The sequence below is a fragment of the Delphinapterus leucas genome, chromosome 2, assembly GCF_059928025.1.
Source record: "Delphinapterus leucas isolate spDelLeu-1000000601 "Yukka" chromosome 2, BTC_Dleu_Yukka2, whole genome shotgun sequence".
NCBI classification, from domain to species: Eukaryota; Metazoa; Chordata; class Mammalia; order Artiodactyla; family Monodontidae; genus Delphinapterus; species Delphinapterus leucas.
Genome location: NC_143130.1, coordinates 63,791,467 through 63,808,826, shown reverse-complemented (window position 1 = coordinate 63,808,826; position 17,360 = coordinate 63,791,467). Strand labels below are relative to the sequence as shown.

At 39.8% G+C, this 17,360-nt stretch overlaps 1 protein-coding gene across 6 annotated transcripts in view; it reads right to left on the bottom strand.

Moving 5' to 3' along the window:
* Positions 1 to 17,360, bottom strand: part of SIN3A (SIN3 transcription regulator family member A) — a 66,533-nt gene that overhangs the window by 24,935 nt on the left and 24,238 nt on the right. For 5 of the 6 annotated variants that reach the window (XM_089906973.1, XM_089906975.1, XM_022580066.3 and 2 more), the window contains exons 3-12: positions 14,694 to 14,870; positions 10,148 to 10,254; positions 9,192 to 9,474; positions 7,896 to 8,147; positions 7,168 to 7,320; positions 6,873 to 7,031; positions 4,877 to 4,966; positions 2,337 to 2,455; positions 1,548 to 1,758; positions 1,126 to 1,242 (exon numbers count right to left, since the gene is read on the bottom strand). In XM_089906973.1, coding sequence (XP_089763099.1) covers positions 1,126 to 1,242; positions 1,548 to 1,758; positions 2,337 to 2,455; positions 4,877 to 4,966; positions 6,873 to 7,031; positions 7,168 to 7,320; positions 7,896 to 8,147; positions 9,192 to 9,474; positions 10,148 to 10,254; positions 14,694 to 14,870 — 1,668 coding nt within the window. The remainder of the gene's footprint in view (positions 1 to 1,125; positions 1,243 to 1,547; positions 1,759 to 2,336; positions 2,456 to 4,876; positions 4,967 to 6,872; positions 7,032 to 7,167; positions 7,321 to 7,895; positions 8,148 to 9,191; positions 9,475 to 10,147; positions 10,255 to 14,693; positions 14,871 to 17,360) is intronic. The other variant, XM_089906974.1, reaches the window with a different exon arrangement.

The window sequence follows — 17,360 nt, the reverse complement described above, 5'->3', positions numbered from 1 at the left end:
ACACACATTTCTTGCGTCTTAACTCCTGTAATAACAAGTGGGAAATGAGGCTGTTGCCTCTCATTTGCAGGCATACTAGTCGAGAATAGGAATATCCTGTCAAAAACAGAGGCCAGTCTCTGCTTTCTCACACATCATCTAAACTTACTAAACATAGGTAAAAAAGAAATGCTTTCTTTAGCTTGATAAAACTTTCTATAGAAGTTAACATCTGTCACGATTGAGTTTTCTGCAAATGGTTGAAGCTCCTCATAAACGCTGGGGCAGAGATGGCCAACCGCCTGCCAGTGGCCAAGCAACATGGGGCTCTTCATTCAAAACATGCCAGAAACAGATGAAGCAAGTGTGAAGGGGGATAACTGGCAGAGAGCTAAATCAGTATGGATGAAAAAAGGAGCAAAATATCTCCCATCCATATGAATGAGCAGGGGCAGTCGGTTTTATATAATAAATACATTAAATAGGATGCACGTAATTTTACCTCTCAAGACACAGTTAACATTCCATTTTTGTTGCTATCAGTGAACTAGACACTGAGAATTGAGTCCATTTTCAGTACTCCCACTCCTGGTATTGGGGCTGTCTACCAGCTCATTTCTTCACTCCAGCTCTTCCTTTCCCAACTACTTTAAAATAAAGTCCCTAACTCAACTTTCTTTCAAATGGAGCCAAATCAATATCAGAAATATGAAAGAGGAGTTCCAATTCTCACAGTAGAGCTGGCCTGCTAACCATTTTAAGATACCTGCTAAAAATAATACACACTTTAAGATAAATAATTTAAAACAGCTGCAAGAAAGCCCACTGGGTCTTAAGATGCTGATTTTATATACCATGTAGACACAATAACCTTTAAAACGCTATTGAAAAGTCAAAGGAGTATTATTCAGCCAGCAATGGATAATTTCAGTTACAAGGGGTAAGTCACATTTGTCATAAAAATATTACTAATATATTTGACAAAGTCGTAAAACATGGTAAATACAATAAGCATTTACCACAGAAGAACGTGAGCCTCTTGCTCCTTTGTCTTAAAAAACCAACCCTCCCAGGTAGGTATTTAAGATATCCTCTTGTTCCAAATCTCCCATTTCCCCAAATTTCAAATGATAAAGGAGCTTGTACCTCAAAACGTTCATCTTCACAACGATAGATATGTTCTTCATACTGAGTTTTCTTGGAGCTAACAAAGGTGGAGTCCTCAGACCAGGAGGGGAAGGAAACCCAGGTATCATTTAAAACCTTTGGGTAAAAGAAGAGAAATTGAAACAAAAGTGTAAAAGTTTTCAGGTGATTCAGCGTTCTCAATAAAAAAGACAACGCTTTAGGGGAGGGAAGAAACAGTTAACATTACAATTTTCACCTTTAGCAAGTTTAAAAAGATAGTAAGAAAAAGGCTCTCAATAAAGGTATAAAACATTTTCTTTTGAAAAAAGACAGAAAAGCATTTTGATTTCCTCATTCATGTAAATTCTCCATCCCAGGTACCACTCCCTTCTGGAGGAAGCTGTGGATTCAGGGCTAATCCTTTCTCAGGGAGGTCTTACCTCTTTACAGAGAGAAGTCCGTCCTGTACACTTGGGCTGCTGGTAACTCTTTGGCAGGGCTCGATAGCTGGAGCCCAACCGTTTACAAGAGGCATAATCTATCTCCATGGCAATGCCCTCTGTGGCTCGTTCCTTTGGAAAGGTTTCCAGATGTACAGACTCCTTATAGCCCAGAAAGTTTTTAAACCAATTAAACAATTCTGGGAATTTCCTGAAGAATCAAACCAAAAATTGGTGAGCAATTAGAAGCATGATGCAGTAATCCTGAGGTGTGACTACCACTATCTGGTGTTGGCTCAGAACTCTACTACCACTGGACAAATTCCAATGACAATTATTATTTCCTGCCTAAGAAGCAGTGCTTCTGAATACTTGGCTTCTCCTTTTCTTATAGAGTGCTCTAAGGCCCAATTAAGCTGGTGATGGAAGAACTGTACCAGGCAATAACGAGCCATTTTCTAATCAGGAATATTGCTTCAATGTTCAGATAATTCTTAGGTTGTCAAAGTCAAGATTCTAGAACGCTGGAAGAGATTGGTCTCTATAAAACCTCCAACATTGGTCAGGGGATCAGGAGACCACTAGTCTTGGCCAATGCCCTCTCTGCCTATTTTTTCATCTCCAAAGTTGAACTAGAAGACTTCCTAGAGGAGTCTCTTGACACCGACATTTTATGAGTCAACTGACCCACCACAATCAAATTAATTTTGCCTATCACATACTCCCACAAACTAAGTTTTATTTCACCTCCATATCACACATCAGGGCTAAGCTCCTGACTCCACTTACCCCAGGAACGGGGAGACTAACTGCACAAGCTCCGCCCGAGAGATCACCTCCTGGTTAAAGATAACAAGACAGCGCAGGAAATTTTCATAGGCCTCTGCACTCCGCAGAGCCTTTCGGACCTTACGGAGACAGACAAAAGAAAAATAATTAAGCAAGGAATCAAGGGATCCTGGATTGCTTTTAAAAGACTGGGGAAATTTGAACTGTATTTGACAATATTAAGGAATCAATGTTGGTTTTCTTAAATGTGTTAATGCTTATGCTTGAAAAAAGGTATCATTTAAAAAGGAAACAGTAAAATACTTATGGATGAAATAATACATTATCTGAGATTTGTCCCCAAATAAGAGTATAAGAGTACACATGAAACAAGTACACCGGCTAGGAGTTGAGAACCGCTGAGGTTGGATGGCGGTGGCATGAGGAGTCATTTTACTGTTCATTTTAATTTTATATGTTTAAAGTTTTCCATAATAAAAATTCTGAAAAAGAGATCCTGGAGTAAAGAAGACATTCACCGTCTCACATGCCTGATTCTCTGGACCATATCAGAGTTACCCAAGCTTTTATTGCCTCTCCTAACAGGTATGTACAGAAAGAATCTTTGACAACACTCTTTTTGAATTCTGGTAATCTTGAATAATGACCTTTTAAAATAAGGTACTTTTTGTCCTCTGACCTGATTCTTTTCCTTTCTCCACTTATAATATTGAGAATTTTAATATCCAAAATGCTTAAAAAAATGGCATAGACAAGGTAATACTAGCCTGGCTAGATGAGCAATCTGGACTTCAATTTCATATATAGACATGTACTTAGTATTGTGGGGGGTGGAGACCCTCACACCAAGCCAAGCGGTTTATCAAAAACCCCTTCTCCAGGCTCCCATATACTTTTCATAACGACCAATCAGTAGACACTATACCGAATGTGTACCTTCAGAGCAAATGACGAATATTTACTTTTAATTTTTATTAACTTGTAAACATATACAAAAGCAGACGTAATAGTCTAACGAACCTCTTGTACTCACCCAGCCGCAATGATCAATACATAGTAAATTTTGTTTCATCTATGCCCATTTCCCCCACCACTGAATTTTAAAGCAAACTCCAGACTTTTCATCTACACACACTTCAGTATGTATCTCTAAGAAATAAGTACTTCAAAAATGACCAAAAAAAATACCACCACTCTTTTAAAAATTAACTTACTCGGTCCCCCGTCCCTCACCCTTTCCTTACCATTTGTTGGTTGTGACCTGGACTTCTACATTTGTCTCAAAAGCACCAATGCCCAGGCTGCCCTCAGAAATGGTTCAAGTCAGAGCCAGGGATGCTTAACTGTTTTGCAGCACAGCTCACACAGGCAGAGAGCAATCGGGAGGCACCAATCATGGAGATGCTAAATCATTTGCCCTTTTGCAAAAACACAGAGGTGAGGGGCTTCCCTGGTGGCGCAGTGGTTGAGAGTCCGCCTGCCGATGCAGGGGACGCGGGTTCGTGCCCCGGTCCGGGAAGATCCCACGTGCCGCGGAGCGGCTAGGCCCACGAGCCATGGCCGCTGAGCCTGCGCATCCGGAGCCTGTGCTCCACAACGGGAGAGGCCACAACAGTGAGAGGCCCGCGTACCGCAAAAAAAAAAAACAAAAAACAACTCAGAGGTGCAAGACAGGTTAAGTCACCACCAGATCAATCCAGGCTGGTTTCTGCCAGTGAGAAGTCTGATGTTTGCCAGCTACCATGATTAAAGTAGGCTGCTAATCAAGTTGACTCCAAGGAGGAAGTCAGGCACATACCACACAACACCGTTCAGACCAGTCATCTCAACTCTGGCTGCTCATTAGAATCACCTGGGGAGCTCTGAAAACATACAGTTAGATCAGAATTCCCATGAACCCAATATGCGATACCACAAGTAAGTATCACAAGCAATCAGAAGGTTAAAAGTCATCTTAAGTCCTCAACAATTGGTGCACTGACACTCCCCACTGTACAGGTCTGGATAGCTACAGCAGGGAGTTACAGATATCTTTTTTTTTTTTTTTTTTTTTTTTGCTGTACGCGGGCCTCTCACTGTTGTGGCCTCTCCCGTTGCGGAGCACAGGCTCCGGACGCGCAGGCTCAGCGGCCATGGCTCACGGGCCCAGCCGCTCCACGGCATGTGGGATCTTCCCGGACCAGGGCACGAACCCGTGTCCCCTGCATCGGCAGGCGGACTCTCAACCACTGCGCCACCAGGGAAGCCCCCAGATATCTTTTGAGAGTAATATCATGCATTTCTTTTAAAGCTTTCTTCCACCATAGCAAATGCTGTATTTTGCGGCAACTACTTCGCAAAACTGAAGCAAACAATGCTACCATTTCTCCAGCTGTGCTAATAGTTCTCATAGACTGAAAGGACCTACAATTTGAAAACTATATTAAAAAGTAGAAAGTCCTAATCAGCTTGATGCCTCTAAAACAAAATCTTCTTGGGGACAGGGTGATTTTCTTTCGGCATTAGTAGCTAATTTTAAATCCAATTCACTCATTACTCACCTTATCAAAAAATAATGATTCCGTTCCTACACCATGTTTGCTGGCATCTGCCATAGAAGAATCCTTGAGGCTGAGCAGTTTGGGTTTCTTCTGCAAAAAAGGAAAAACACAAACATGTAAGATTCAAAGCATGGGTTTCTCTGGGTTTTATTTTCTTCTTTTTGTTTTTTTTGGCTGAGCCTCTTGGCTTTATGGGATCTTAGTTCCCCAACCAGGGACTGAACCTGGGCCCCTGGCAGTGAGACAGCAGAGTCCTAACCACTGGACCACCAGGGAATTCCCTCTCTGAATTTTATTTTCGTCTCTGTTCTAAGGTTCCATCACTGACCACCACTGATTACTAATTTGCAACAAATGAGAGAATTCAAGCCACTGACTTGCTTTACATCCTAAAAAATTTCCACTCCTCTATTTTAGATTCTCTATTTTAAATTGCCTGTCAGTTTTTTTCCCAGAGGTTCACAGATCATTCTACTTCCCAAATACTCTCTCTATAAATGGTCACAGCATTACTGTGACGTTAGAATTAATATCCTCACTTTTTTCCACGGGCCAAAAGTAACTTTATTTGGAACCTAACGCCACTGCCTTGTCTTCCTAGCTGTGGAGGCAGAAGAGGCTGTAAAAATATCTGGAATACACAGAAATCAATCTTTAACCTTTACCTTTTAATCAATTTAAAAATTCATGAAAAAAAGAAGTTTATTTTCCTAACAGGAGGAATAACCACCTTGTGAGCAATATCCACTCAGACCAACTTAAGATTGCTCTTTCAAAGCAGATGAATTGGCCATACGTAACTACCAGGCAAAAATTTTACTTTAAAAAAGCCACCTCTCAACTACCTGTGAAGAAATGCACAAATGTTTGGAGAAGCAGCACGTTTACCTTTGCCACGTTGCAGTACACTCTCTTAGGAGCCATAGCCTCTGCTTACACTGCATAAGGAGAAGGTAGATAGGGAATCCTAATCTCCCAATATAGGGTTTCCACCTGTGGGTAATCCAGTGTGGGAGGAGACTAACATTGGCCTGTATCTGCTGACCTGATTCCTGCTACTCCTGTAACACTCCTTACTAAAGTGAAGAAATATAACCTACTACTATGTTCAACTTGCTTTCAAAAGGAGAAACCATTATAAACACTGAAAAATAGTTCTTCAACAGTACTTCAAAAGTGTCAACAACACCTAACAGGTCAGTCTTTGTGGTTATTTGCTTATTTACCAGTCACTTCTTACCATAAGAAATTCCACTAGCTTTTGCTATTTTTTAACTAAATTCTGCCAACACGTCTCTTCAGTGTTATATACAGCTTTAGGATTCACTGAAGCAACATTCAATATATACACCTAGCCCGCTCCCTAGCACAGCTGCCCCACGTCAAAGAGGAAGGGAGTGGGCTCAGCTTTCTGTAGGCAGACCATCAGTGTTTACTCTAACAAGAAACATCACGTGATAGGTCACTAACAGGAGTTGAAGACTCCTGCCCTCTGCTGCAGCCCAAAGGTCCTTCCTTGGAGATTAAGATGATACAGATAAGATCTGGCAACCCAACAAAGAACCATGGACACGATAGGCCTCTAGACCAAAGAGATCCCACAAAGCATATGTGCTTTACTCACAAGAGGACCTCAGAGACTACTGGCTTGTTTAGGAAACAATTATCAAACTTAAAAATCTTCTTTCTTAGCACAAGGCAGGAAAAATTAATTAACTCTCAGAAACCCTTGGCAGGAAACAAAAAAAACAGATTCGAGCTACCAGCAAAGAAGAGGGAAAATATAAAGAAAACCGGTAAGAACTCGAAAGTACAGTAATCTGAGCAATTAGCACTATTCTAACATTCCTTCACAAGCCAGATAAAAAGCTTTGCATTGAGTTTCTGTGACAGACACCAACTAACTCCCAATACCCAGGATCCAACTGTCAACCCTTGAGCACTGTCCACTAGTATTGCTCCGGAAAGTCAAAATGAGCAGCTGCGCCCTTCTTACCTTCACTGGAGGGGTGGCTCCCGTTCCAGAGTGCCTGCGGATCTGGCAGCCATTCTGGCTGGGCCTCTGCGGCTTGTTGTTCAGTTGAGGTTTCTTCACAGTGCCTCCATGGTCATTTCTCACAGAATCGACCTTCTCAGCAGTTGTTTTGCTTAAAAGCTAATTAAGACACATGAAAGAGATGAATGCTCTTATTAAAGCAAGTAAGTTTCATTTAGAAAAAGTCTCCTGATTCCAGCTTCCTAACTTATCTAAGATAACCATTCTCAACAGTGTAGTTCTAAATAAAACTTACCACAGAGCTGTTGGCATCTGGTAGGAACTGTCCAAACTCTGATAACAGATCTTCCTGATTTTTAAAAAGACGAGCCACCTGGGCATACACCTCCTGCTCAGTCAACGCTGGAGTGTAGTTTCCTCCAGCTTCCTTGGCATTCCGCTGCTCTTTCTGATGGGAAATTGCAAATGGGAAGAGATCATATTAGAAGGCCACTGTTTTGAGTGACTCACTTTTGCACACTTTCTGAGATGTCTGGTAGGGGCTTTGTATGTTATCTATTTGGGCTGCACTTAAGAGGAAAGTCTATGTTCTCAGCACCTGTTTTGGCTTCAAACTTTGAAGTTGAGAAAGGAGTGGAAGATGGTGGCTGACAATTCCTTTTGAAAACCAGGGCAGTATATGTGAATGCTCAGGGGACCACTAACAACTGATAAAACACAAAATATTAGAGAAATTCCTCCTTATATTGTAGGTTAACTATATTACCCAAATCATTCTTTAAACTTTCCAGATAAATAAGCATTCATTTCACAGAGCAGTGACTTTAAAAATCCTGACCGGCTGCTACAAGGCAATTAAAGTCAGGTAAATCACACTGGCTTTATAAACACACATCACAGTTTCTAACTGGTTAATTTCCGGTAAGAATCAGTGGACACAATAATGGTTATTCAAGTCTTCTTGGACTAGCCGTCCCCGGAGGGCAACCTGGTTAAGACAGGTTGAAAGGGCAACTGTCTTACCTGATATGTGTGCAAAATCTCCAGGAACGCTTTGTAGATGTCTGGTTGGCCCTGGAACCTGTTCTTGATCTTATTGACATAGTTGATGGCATGGTTAAACTCCACAGGTTGATTGTTCTGCAAGGGCGGGGCTGTTCCCAACGAGATTGTCACTGGTGTATGAGGCTGGACAGGTGGAGAACGTGGGGACGCATATGGTGGGAGTGGGGGAGTCTGCTGACTGGCTGGAGTATGTGCTTGTAGTTGGGAAGGCTAAAAGGAAAAAGTCGTTATTCTCCTCAGGAACACAGATGGTTTAACATATGAAAGAAAGGTCAAAGTAAAGAGAAACAAAGTGTCTGATCAACACATATAATACTTTATTCACTCTGGCCAGGCCACTTTAGCCCAACTCAAATCACACTGGGTAGGGGTGGGAAGTGTAGAGGGTTCACACATTCTAATACAAAAGTTCCAGTCTCCAGTTTTCTAAACACAACCTTAAAAGTGGGCTATGTCTCCAACTACAAGGAAGAATTTTCATATGCAATTTTTAAGTTCACTTGCTGAACAGGTGCAAATAGAATAGGAAAAAAACCCTCATTCTACATAGATCTTTAATATCAAAAAAGACAATTCAATTGTTGCAGTTAACTTCACACACAAAAAAAGTCTTCTAAACCAGCTCTGCCCAATAGAAAACTCTGAGGTGATGGAAATGTTCCTTATTTGCACTATCCTGCACAATAGCCACTAGCCACACGAGGCTACCGAGCACTTGAAATGTAGCTGGTGCAACTGAAAAACAAAATTTATTTTAATTAATTTATATTTAAATATAGACATATGTGATTAGTGACTACTGTATCAATACATTTCTAGACTAAGAACACCCCATCATCATCGTCATCAACAAGATCTTCTGCTTAGCTTGATACGACCTAATCTGGTAAATGGAGTAACTTTTGTAAAATGATGACCGTGCGGAAAACAGTGTAATCTGATCATAAGATGACCATTTCTGCCTGTGCTATCCAAGTACTACTACACAAAGCTGCCATCTGTTGGGACGCTCATGGTTCAAAAAGCAGAAGTTGGGGGCAAAACAGTCCTTGTAGGTTGTTGATGTGTTGATTTAAACAGATACATAAATATGTGGTATGTAAACGTGAACCACTTCACAGGGATGCGACTACTGCATCTCCTCCAATGAAATTTTAACTTGGGTGATCTAAGTCTTATACTAAGGGAAAATGTCAAAGGAGGGTGCTTTCTAGGGATGGATTTCACACGGTGCAGAGTTTTCCAAGTGCTCACCTTGCTGACTTTGGCAGGTGGGGGCTGAGGAGCTGGCTGGGCAGGAGCTGGGGCTGACTGGGCTGAAGGCTGGGAAGGATGTTGGGGTGGTGGTTGAGGCTGGGGCTGGATGCCATGGGTTGGAATCTGATGAACCTGGCCAGGAGTTGTCACATTCACCATGTCATTGGTTTGCACCTCAATCTTGTAGCCAGGAGGCAAGAAGGTATTGAAGCCCATGATCAAGTCAGGGTGGCCTTTGAACAGCTGGGACACACGACTAATCACTCCTGGAGTGTCGATGCTGATGGAAAAACAAATATTAAAGTGGCAAGCTTAACAAGCACCCTAGCAAGAAAAAAATCACATTCCACTAGGTTCTCTACACAGGAAACTAAAAATCAACCTGAATATTACAAAATTAACAACACACAAAGAACTCTGAAATTCCAAAGTCATTTAGCTTCATAATCAGAGAGGTTTGGTCACAATTTAAACAGAATATACAATCACGCATGGTAACAGTCCTATCAAGCAGATACTCAGGCAGTAAGTCTAAAACTTCAATTCCCATGGAAGATACAACCTCTGATACACCAGTATAAATCATAATGTATCTATCTACATTGTTCAGACCAGTTACTCTTTTATAATAGTGAACCATGCCACAATATTAGTGTATCTTAAATCAATCCAAAAAGCAAGTAGCCTAATCATTACCAGTTTACTTCCCTGATTGAGGTGAAGTACTATGAAAAATTTTACTTAAGAAAAATTTACCAGTATGCAGAAAACAAAGGTCTAGGGCCTGCAATTTTCATAAAGCAGTATATAAAAGCACGACCCATGAAAATAAACACATAAACCCCCCCAAAAGAGCATCCTTTATCTTTCAGCAGATAAGAATAAGCTATATCCTCCTTCCAAAATCAACATAACAAGCACAAAGCTTGAGTACAACCGTGTATATCTTTTACCTCTGAGATTTAAATTCCTTCATGATGTCAAGGAAATCATTGTAGACCTGAGGCTGACTACCAAACTGCAGCTTCACTTGGTCAAGATAGGATAGGGCATCCTCCACCTGAGGCAGGGATAAATCTCAAGGTTACAAAAAGAAAGTCAAGAATTATTTTTTAAAAAATGATTTATGCCTAAATAAAATCAGCATAGTAAATGAAATAGAAATATATAGTAAACGTACATAAAAATATTAAAAATTAGTATGTTACCAGTAATAAAACTCAAGCTTAAAATAAAAATCAACTCATAAAACCTGAAGCCTTGCTTTGGATAATTGTGCATAGCATTATTAGTGAAGAACAGTCACATTAATACATCATTCACTTATTCGTTCACTTATTCATTTCACAAATATCTACTAAGCAGCAACAACATGCCAGGCCAGGCCCAATGTGAGGTACTAAGGAGTATGACAAATAAGCCACGGTCCCTGCTCTACAGAAATCCATTTCACATCCAGTTGGGAATCATAACACAGTGGGGCAAGTGGGCAATCACCGAATGCCCAGAGAGCACATGGAAAGGGCACCCCTCCACACACTAAAAAAAAAAAAACCCTATGGGGACATAGGGAGGGATTCCCCCAGAAGTGGTGTCTAAACCAAGTCCTAAGGATGAGTACTAATTAGCAAAAGTGAAGACCCATGAAGAAAGTCAGAGGAAGCAGCATCCCAGACTGGACACCATCTGGTACATTTGGAAAACTGAAAACAGTTCAGTTTGGCTAGAGGATCTGTGGTGAAAAGGAGAAATGGTGGTACGAAGAGTGACAAGAGATAACACAGGAGAGGATGCAGGACCTAGACCCTGAAAGGTCTTGTAAATCTTGTTAAAAAGCAATTTAGGTCTTCCCTGGTGGCGCAGTGGTTAAGAATCCGCCTGCCAATGCAAAGGACACGGGTCTGAGCCCTGGTCTGGGAAGATCCCACATGCTGTGGAGCAATTAAGCCCGTGCGCCACAACTACTGAGCCTGTGCTCTAGAGCCAGCGAGCCACAACTACTGAAGCCCGCATGCCACAACTACTGAAGCCCGTGCGCCTAGAGCCCATGCTCTGCAACGAGAGAAGCCACCGCAATGAGAAGCCCACACAACGAAGAGCAGCCCCCGCTCGCCGCAACTAGAAAAAGCCCACGCGCAGCAAAGAAGACCCAGCGCAGCCAAAAATAAATAAATAGTTTTTTGAAAAGCAATTTAGACTTTTATCATCTGCACTTTAGTGTACTCAATTTGGTTACAGTGTTGAGAACGAGTTGGTGCAAGGCAGAATAGATTAAAAGGAGGTAAAACCAGTCACTGTATAAGGCTAACTCATGTGTGAACACGAGTGGCATAAATTATAGCACTGACCAAAGGAAAAGAGAGAAATGGACAGATTCAAAAGCTTTTTAGGAGATAGAAGTAACAGGGTTTGGGGACTGACTGATTGGATATGGGAGATAAGGGAGAGGGAGCATTCACTAAATTATAAATTATGTGGGCATTCACAAAGCGGAACAAGTTTGAAAGGCTAGGAAGTTATGAATGTGATTTAGGACAGCTTAAGTTTTAGTTACTCAGGAGATATCCAAGGGAACTGCCTACTAGGTGTACCTTACATACTCTGGGATTATTTTTAATTATATAAAACATCAAGTTTAGGAAAGTTTCACAAGTAAACATCTGATTTGATAAGCACTACTCTTGTGATATATTGTGAAATAGAACATTTATGTTCAAATAAGCCATTAAACAGTATTCCAAGAGTTGCCCAAACTTCCACTATGGCCATGGTTAATCAGAGCATTTCAGTGTTGCTAGAGAAAAAAGTGTATACTTGGTCAATACCCACTCATTTGATGGTTGGTCTTTTGGTAGTTTAGAAATAACTTGACAATTTTTGTTGAAATTCAATGGATTATTTAATTCATATTCGGAATTTTCCATATTGAAATGGTTCATTAATGACCAAACTGATGGAACTTAAAACTCACTAAGTTTGCAGAAGAAACAAAGACTATGGAAGATATTTAAGAATAGCATTCACAGTCACAACAGAGGAGTTATCAAAAATAAACAAATACACAAAAAATTAAAAACAAAAGAAAGCACTCTATGGTGTAACATAATTAATACACAGAGGGAAAAAGTGCTGAAACCTGAAGGAAGGAAATTATATGTGATGTGTGTGTGTTTGGAAGAAAAAGGTACAGGTCATAATGAACCACTGTTTAAATATTAGTTATAAAATAACACTACACTTAAAAAAGCCAGCACGACACCTACATTATAAATAGAAACCTGCATGTAAGAATAGTGAGGAAATCCTCTAGTTACCTGAAGTGTAGTACAACTCTTTATAAAAGCACATATACGTTCTAGGAATCACAGCTTAGAAAAAAACAACTTGGAACTAGTCATTTGAAAGCTGCAAGTTTAAGGAGGCACTTGGGGAGGCTCAGATTCTGCTGATGAATTTTCCTGGCTCACTTCAACAGGCGTTTATCAGTAAGGTCCCTAACCTCCTAAAGTCCACAATCTTGTTGGGGAGACAAACACAAACAACTCTAAACAGGACTTGCTAAATATGTGCCAAATATGTATGCTACTGGCATTCAACAAATAACGAAATCACACCAAACATGCCTCAAATTATTCAAATCTTCCTTGTCATCAATCTGCCAAAGACAAAGAAAGTACAGACAATGTTGATGCTCGAAATAACCTAAGTATTCTCACTGAACACTTCCTTATTATAGAATATAAATGATTTATTGAAGTTGATTCAAATGCTTATAAAGCATTTTAAGACTGATCCAAAAATGGCAAGCAATGTAAGAATACTGAATGAAATTACATGGAGGCGCAAGAAAGCATTTTACCTCTCGTCATTAGAAAGGAAATTCAACAAGTTATTATGCCCAGGAATCACATTCAAGAGCTTGTGACTAAAGAACAGAGCAAAAAGACCTAACTCTACCTGACTCACTCTATAACCCCAACTCTAAAGCCCTTTCATGCTTCCTTGACAGCTTCTGTAAAACATACAAAGCACACTCTATATACTTATACACAAGTGAGGAAAGAATAAAAATAGGTGTTATACCTTTGATAGGACTGACTGGAAAAGGGATATAGAAATAAATGTATTTTTTGTTAGTTTAACAGTAAGTTTATAAGCTCTTTTGCAACATTAAGGTATTAACTGCTGAATACAGTATTAATATGGAATTAAGTCACACCAAACCAACTTAAAAAATATATTTTCAGGACTTGGTGAAGTGCTAAGTCCATAGCAATAATACATTTTGGTACACGGCCATCACTCTGCAAGCAGAGAGTAAAAATGTTTTAAGGAAAACATCAATATAACTTACAAATATTTTCCCAAAGACAGAGCCCAAGGTAAAGTTACAGGCCCAAATAATTTGTACTCTCTTTAAAAACTATGCTTATGTATAATCAACTCTGAATTACTTAAGCTAATATAGACAGAGTAAATTTTTACAAAATCCCTCTATATACCTTAGCTTTGGTGTGCTTTTTATTTATGTAACATTTAATTTCCATAGGCCAATATTAAAGTTCCCGAGAACCCAAACCAATGAGGGCAGGAGTCAGGGAGAACTAGATTAAGTATCAAGGAAAAGAGAGGGCCGAAATATTTGCTACAAAAATATATACTTCAAGGATATACTGTTCATTCCTACTTACAAGCTACTTGATATAATTAGCCTGGTATGACCAAATAAAGATCCAACATCTTATCTCTTTATAGTTCTTTAATTTTATATTTCTTGCACTAGATTCTAAATTTTATACAAATGTAAAACTAGAAGAAAATGAAATCTGGAAAACTTGTTACCACAATCACACGTTTTGAAAAGTAACACTCAACAGAGAGAGAAGGTTAGCTGGGCGTACAAGCTTCACTTCTCCACAGATGCCTCATGAATTTCAAAGTGGTGAAAACCTACAGCATATACTCAGCAGATCAGATGAAAACACTGACACTTCATTCACAATAACAGCCTTTCCCAAACTTCATAAAGGTTCCCCCAAAGGAGCATGTGTTTTACTAAGGATGGACTTGATGATCCCAGCCAATTTAGCTAGTCATAAACAAGAATAAAAAGATTAAACCATAATACCGGGCCCATTAACTATACAGGACTGTAGCCAGCTATGTGTATGTTAATAAAACCTTATTCCACGCTAAGAACTAAGAGTTCAGAAGGAGGCATCCAAAAAATGGACTTTATTTCATATGAAAATAGCCCCTCAGTCCTGGAACGTTTGAATACCATGCATTCATACATTCCAAAAACATTTCTTGAATGTATTTTCTGGATCAGGCACTGGTGCTAAGACAGGAAATCTAAGTAGGTTTCAAAACCAAAACAAAGTAAAACTTCTTGTGATTCAACGCCCCCAGTCTACTGTTAAAAGTTGTTACACCACTACCAACAGACTGAAGCCAATGTTACTTGCTAAGAGAGAAATGGAAGGAGTTGAATACCACCTTGAGCCTCTGAAACTGCTGCTGCCCCTGCACTGGTGCAACTGGTGGAGCTGGATGAGCATGACTCTGGACCACCTGGCCTCCATGGGGCTGCACAGCTGTTGGGTGATGATGGCTGCTATGAACTGCTGCTATGGTGGGCCCATGACTGCCGGAGCTCTGTGGAACGGCTGAAACCTGGAATGGACAAAATACAGATAAGAAGCTTCAAGCTTTACGCATTCTTCCCCAGATGCCTCTAAAGAACATGCACACATATCTTTGCATACACAAAGATAATCAGAAACTCAAATTTCCCACAAAAGGGAACTGGTGAAATAAATTATAGCCCACCCAGATTACAACAGAATTCTGCAGTTATTAAAAATTATATAGCTCAGCACATCTCAAACTATCTGAGGTAAAGGACAAGTTTTTCTTTTTTCTTAAATTCCAATCCATCACGGACCACTACTTTTATAAAATACAATAAAAATGAATTACTAGAAAAGTGAGATAAAAAATATATAAGCCCATAATTTTCATTACTAGGTTTTACAAATATAAAATTACAATGTCCAATTGCTATAAAAGTTTCTAAACATGCTTCATTTCTGTACTTATCTCATTACAGACTAGTATGAAAGTATTCACATCAGCCATCTGTGGACCACAGTTTGAATAGCACTGATATAGATGCATATATATCATTTAACATTTAAAAATGTTCACAATCCATAAATTGAATGTACTCATGAGTTGCATATGGATTTAAACTTTTAATTTTTTAAAAAGCACATTACAAAGCAGTATATATAATACATACACTAAGGATAAATTAGGAGTTTGGAATTAATATGTACACATACTATATATAAAACAGATAACCAACAAGGACCTACAGTATGGCACAGGGAATTATACTCAGTATCTTTTAATAACCTGTAATGGAAAAGAATTTTAAAAAGAATATATATATATATATATATTCTTTTTCTGTAGCGCTTTGCTGTACACCTGAAACTAACACAACACTGTAAATCAACTATACTAGAATAAAAAAATTCTTAGTCAACACTCAGAAAAAAAATACAATTAAGATTTTAAATCCTAGACAACAAATATATAGTAAAATGTTAGCATTTTATCTTGTGGTAGTAGGATTAGAGAAGATTTTTATTTTGTTTTATTTATGCTGCTTATCCTTACCTGCTACTAATTTTTTTTTGCCGCACTGCACGGCTTTCTGGATCTTAGTACCCCTACCAGGGATTGAACCCGGGCCCTGGCAGTGAAAGTGCTGAGTCCTAACCACTGGACCACCAGGGAACTCCCTTATTTGCTACTTCTAAAATTAAAAATTTTAAATTTCTTCCAAATCGTTGGTGGTTTGGCCTCAAACATATTTCTTTTCTATTCTCTCTTGTCCTCTTATAAGTTTAAGAGTAAAATAAAAGCACAAGCCCCTTTCCTTCTATTTCTGTTGCAAGAAATGCTATATAAAATTTCCAAAGCTTTTAAAATTTTCCTATTTCAGAACTGTTAATCACTGCAGAAGACAACTAAGGACAATATACCTGAGTTGCCACATCTCCAAAACAAGGAGACCAAATAACATGACACCTTAAAACAATGTAAGCTGCAGGGCTTCCCTGGTGACGCAGTGGTTGAGAGTCCGCCTGCCGATGCAGGGGACACGGGTTCGTGCCCCGGTCCGGGAGGATCCCACGTGCCGTGGAGCGGCTGGGCCCGTGAGCCATGGCCGCTGAGCCTGCGCGTCCGGAGCCTGTGCTCCGCAATGGGAGAGGCCACAACAGTGAGAGGCCCGCGTACCACAAAAAACAAAAAAAACTAATGTAAGCTGTGTACTACAACTTAAGAGAGAATGTTTTTTTCCCAAGTCCCCACAGATTTATAAAGACTACCCTGGGCAGAGCGGAGGGTGGGAAATACAGCAACTATTTACAAATCCACAGAAACAATAAACATTAGTAGTAAAAAGAAACTATTTAGACAATTCTAAAAGCTCTAATATATCTCTCGCAAGAAGGGTTATTATTCTGAGCTTCTATATTCCAACATGCATGTGCTGGACAGGTTTTTACAAGACTTAATTGGAGTTTATAAATATTTGAGATGGCTGGTTTTATAAGAGCACATTATAGCTTCCAGTATAGGAATAAATGTAACTATCCCCAGTGTAGGAAAAAGTCCTGAACTAGTTCAGATAAAAGTAATCACCCAGGGACTTCCCTGGTGGTCCAGTGGTAAAGAATCCACCTTACAATGCAGGGGACGCAGGTTTGATCCCTGGTCAGGAAACTAAGATCCCACATGCCTCGGGGCAACTAAGCCCGTGTGCCACAACTACTGAGCTCGTGCGCCTCACCTAGAGAGAGAAAACCCACACGCTGCAACGAAGAGCCCATGTACTGCAACGAAAGATCCAGCGTACCACACGCAGCCAAAAAAATAAATAAATAAAAAATAAATAAATCTTAAAAAAAAAAAGTAATCACCCAAGGAAAACACGCCACTTTTCTTTCCTTTAAGTCCTAACCTAACGATTTGATCTGTAGCAGTCCTCCGACTGCTGCACCCAGTCCCATATGAAGGCACTATACTGCTTCAAGGGGGACTCCAAAGGAAGAGTGACACCTAAGGAATTACCATTTCCTATTTCACCTG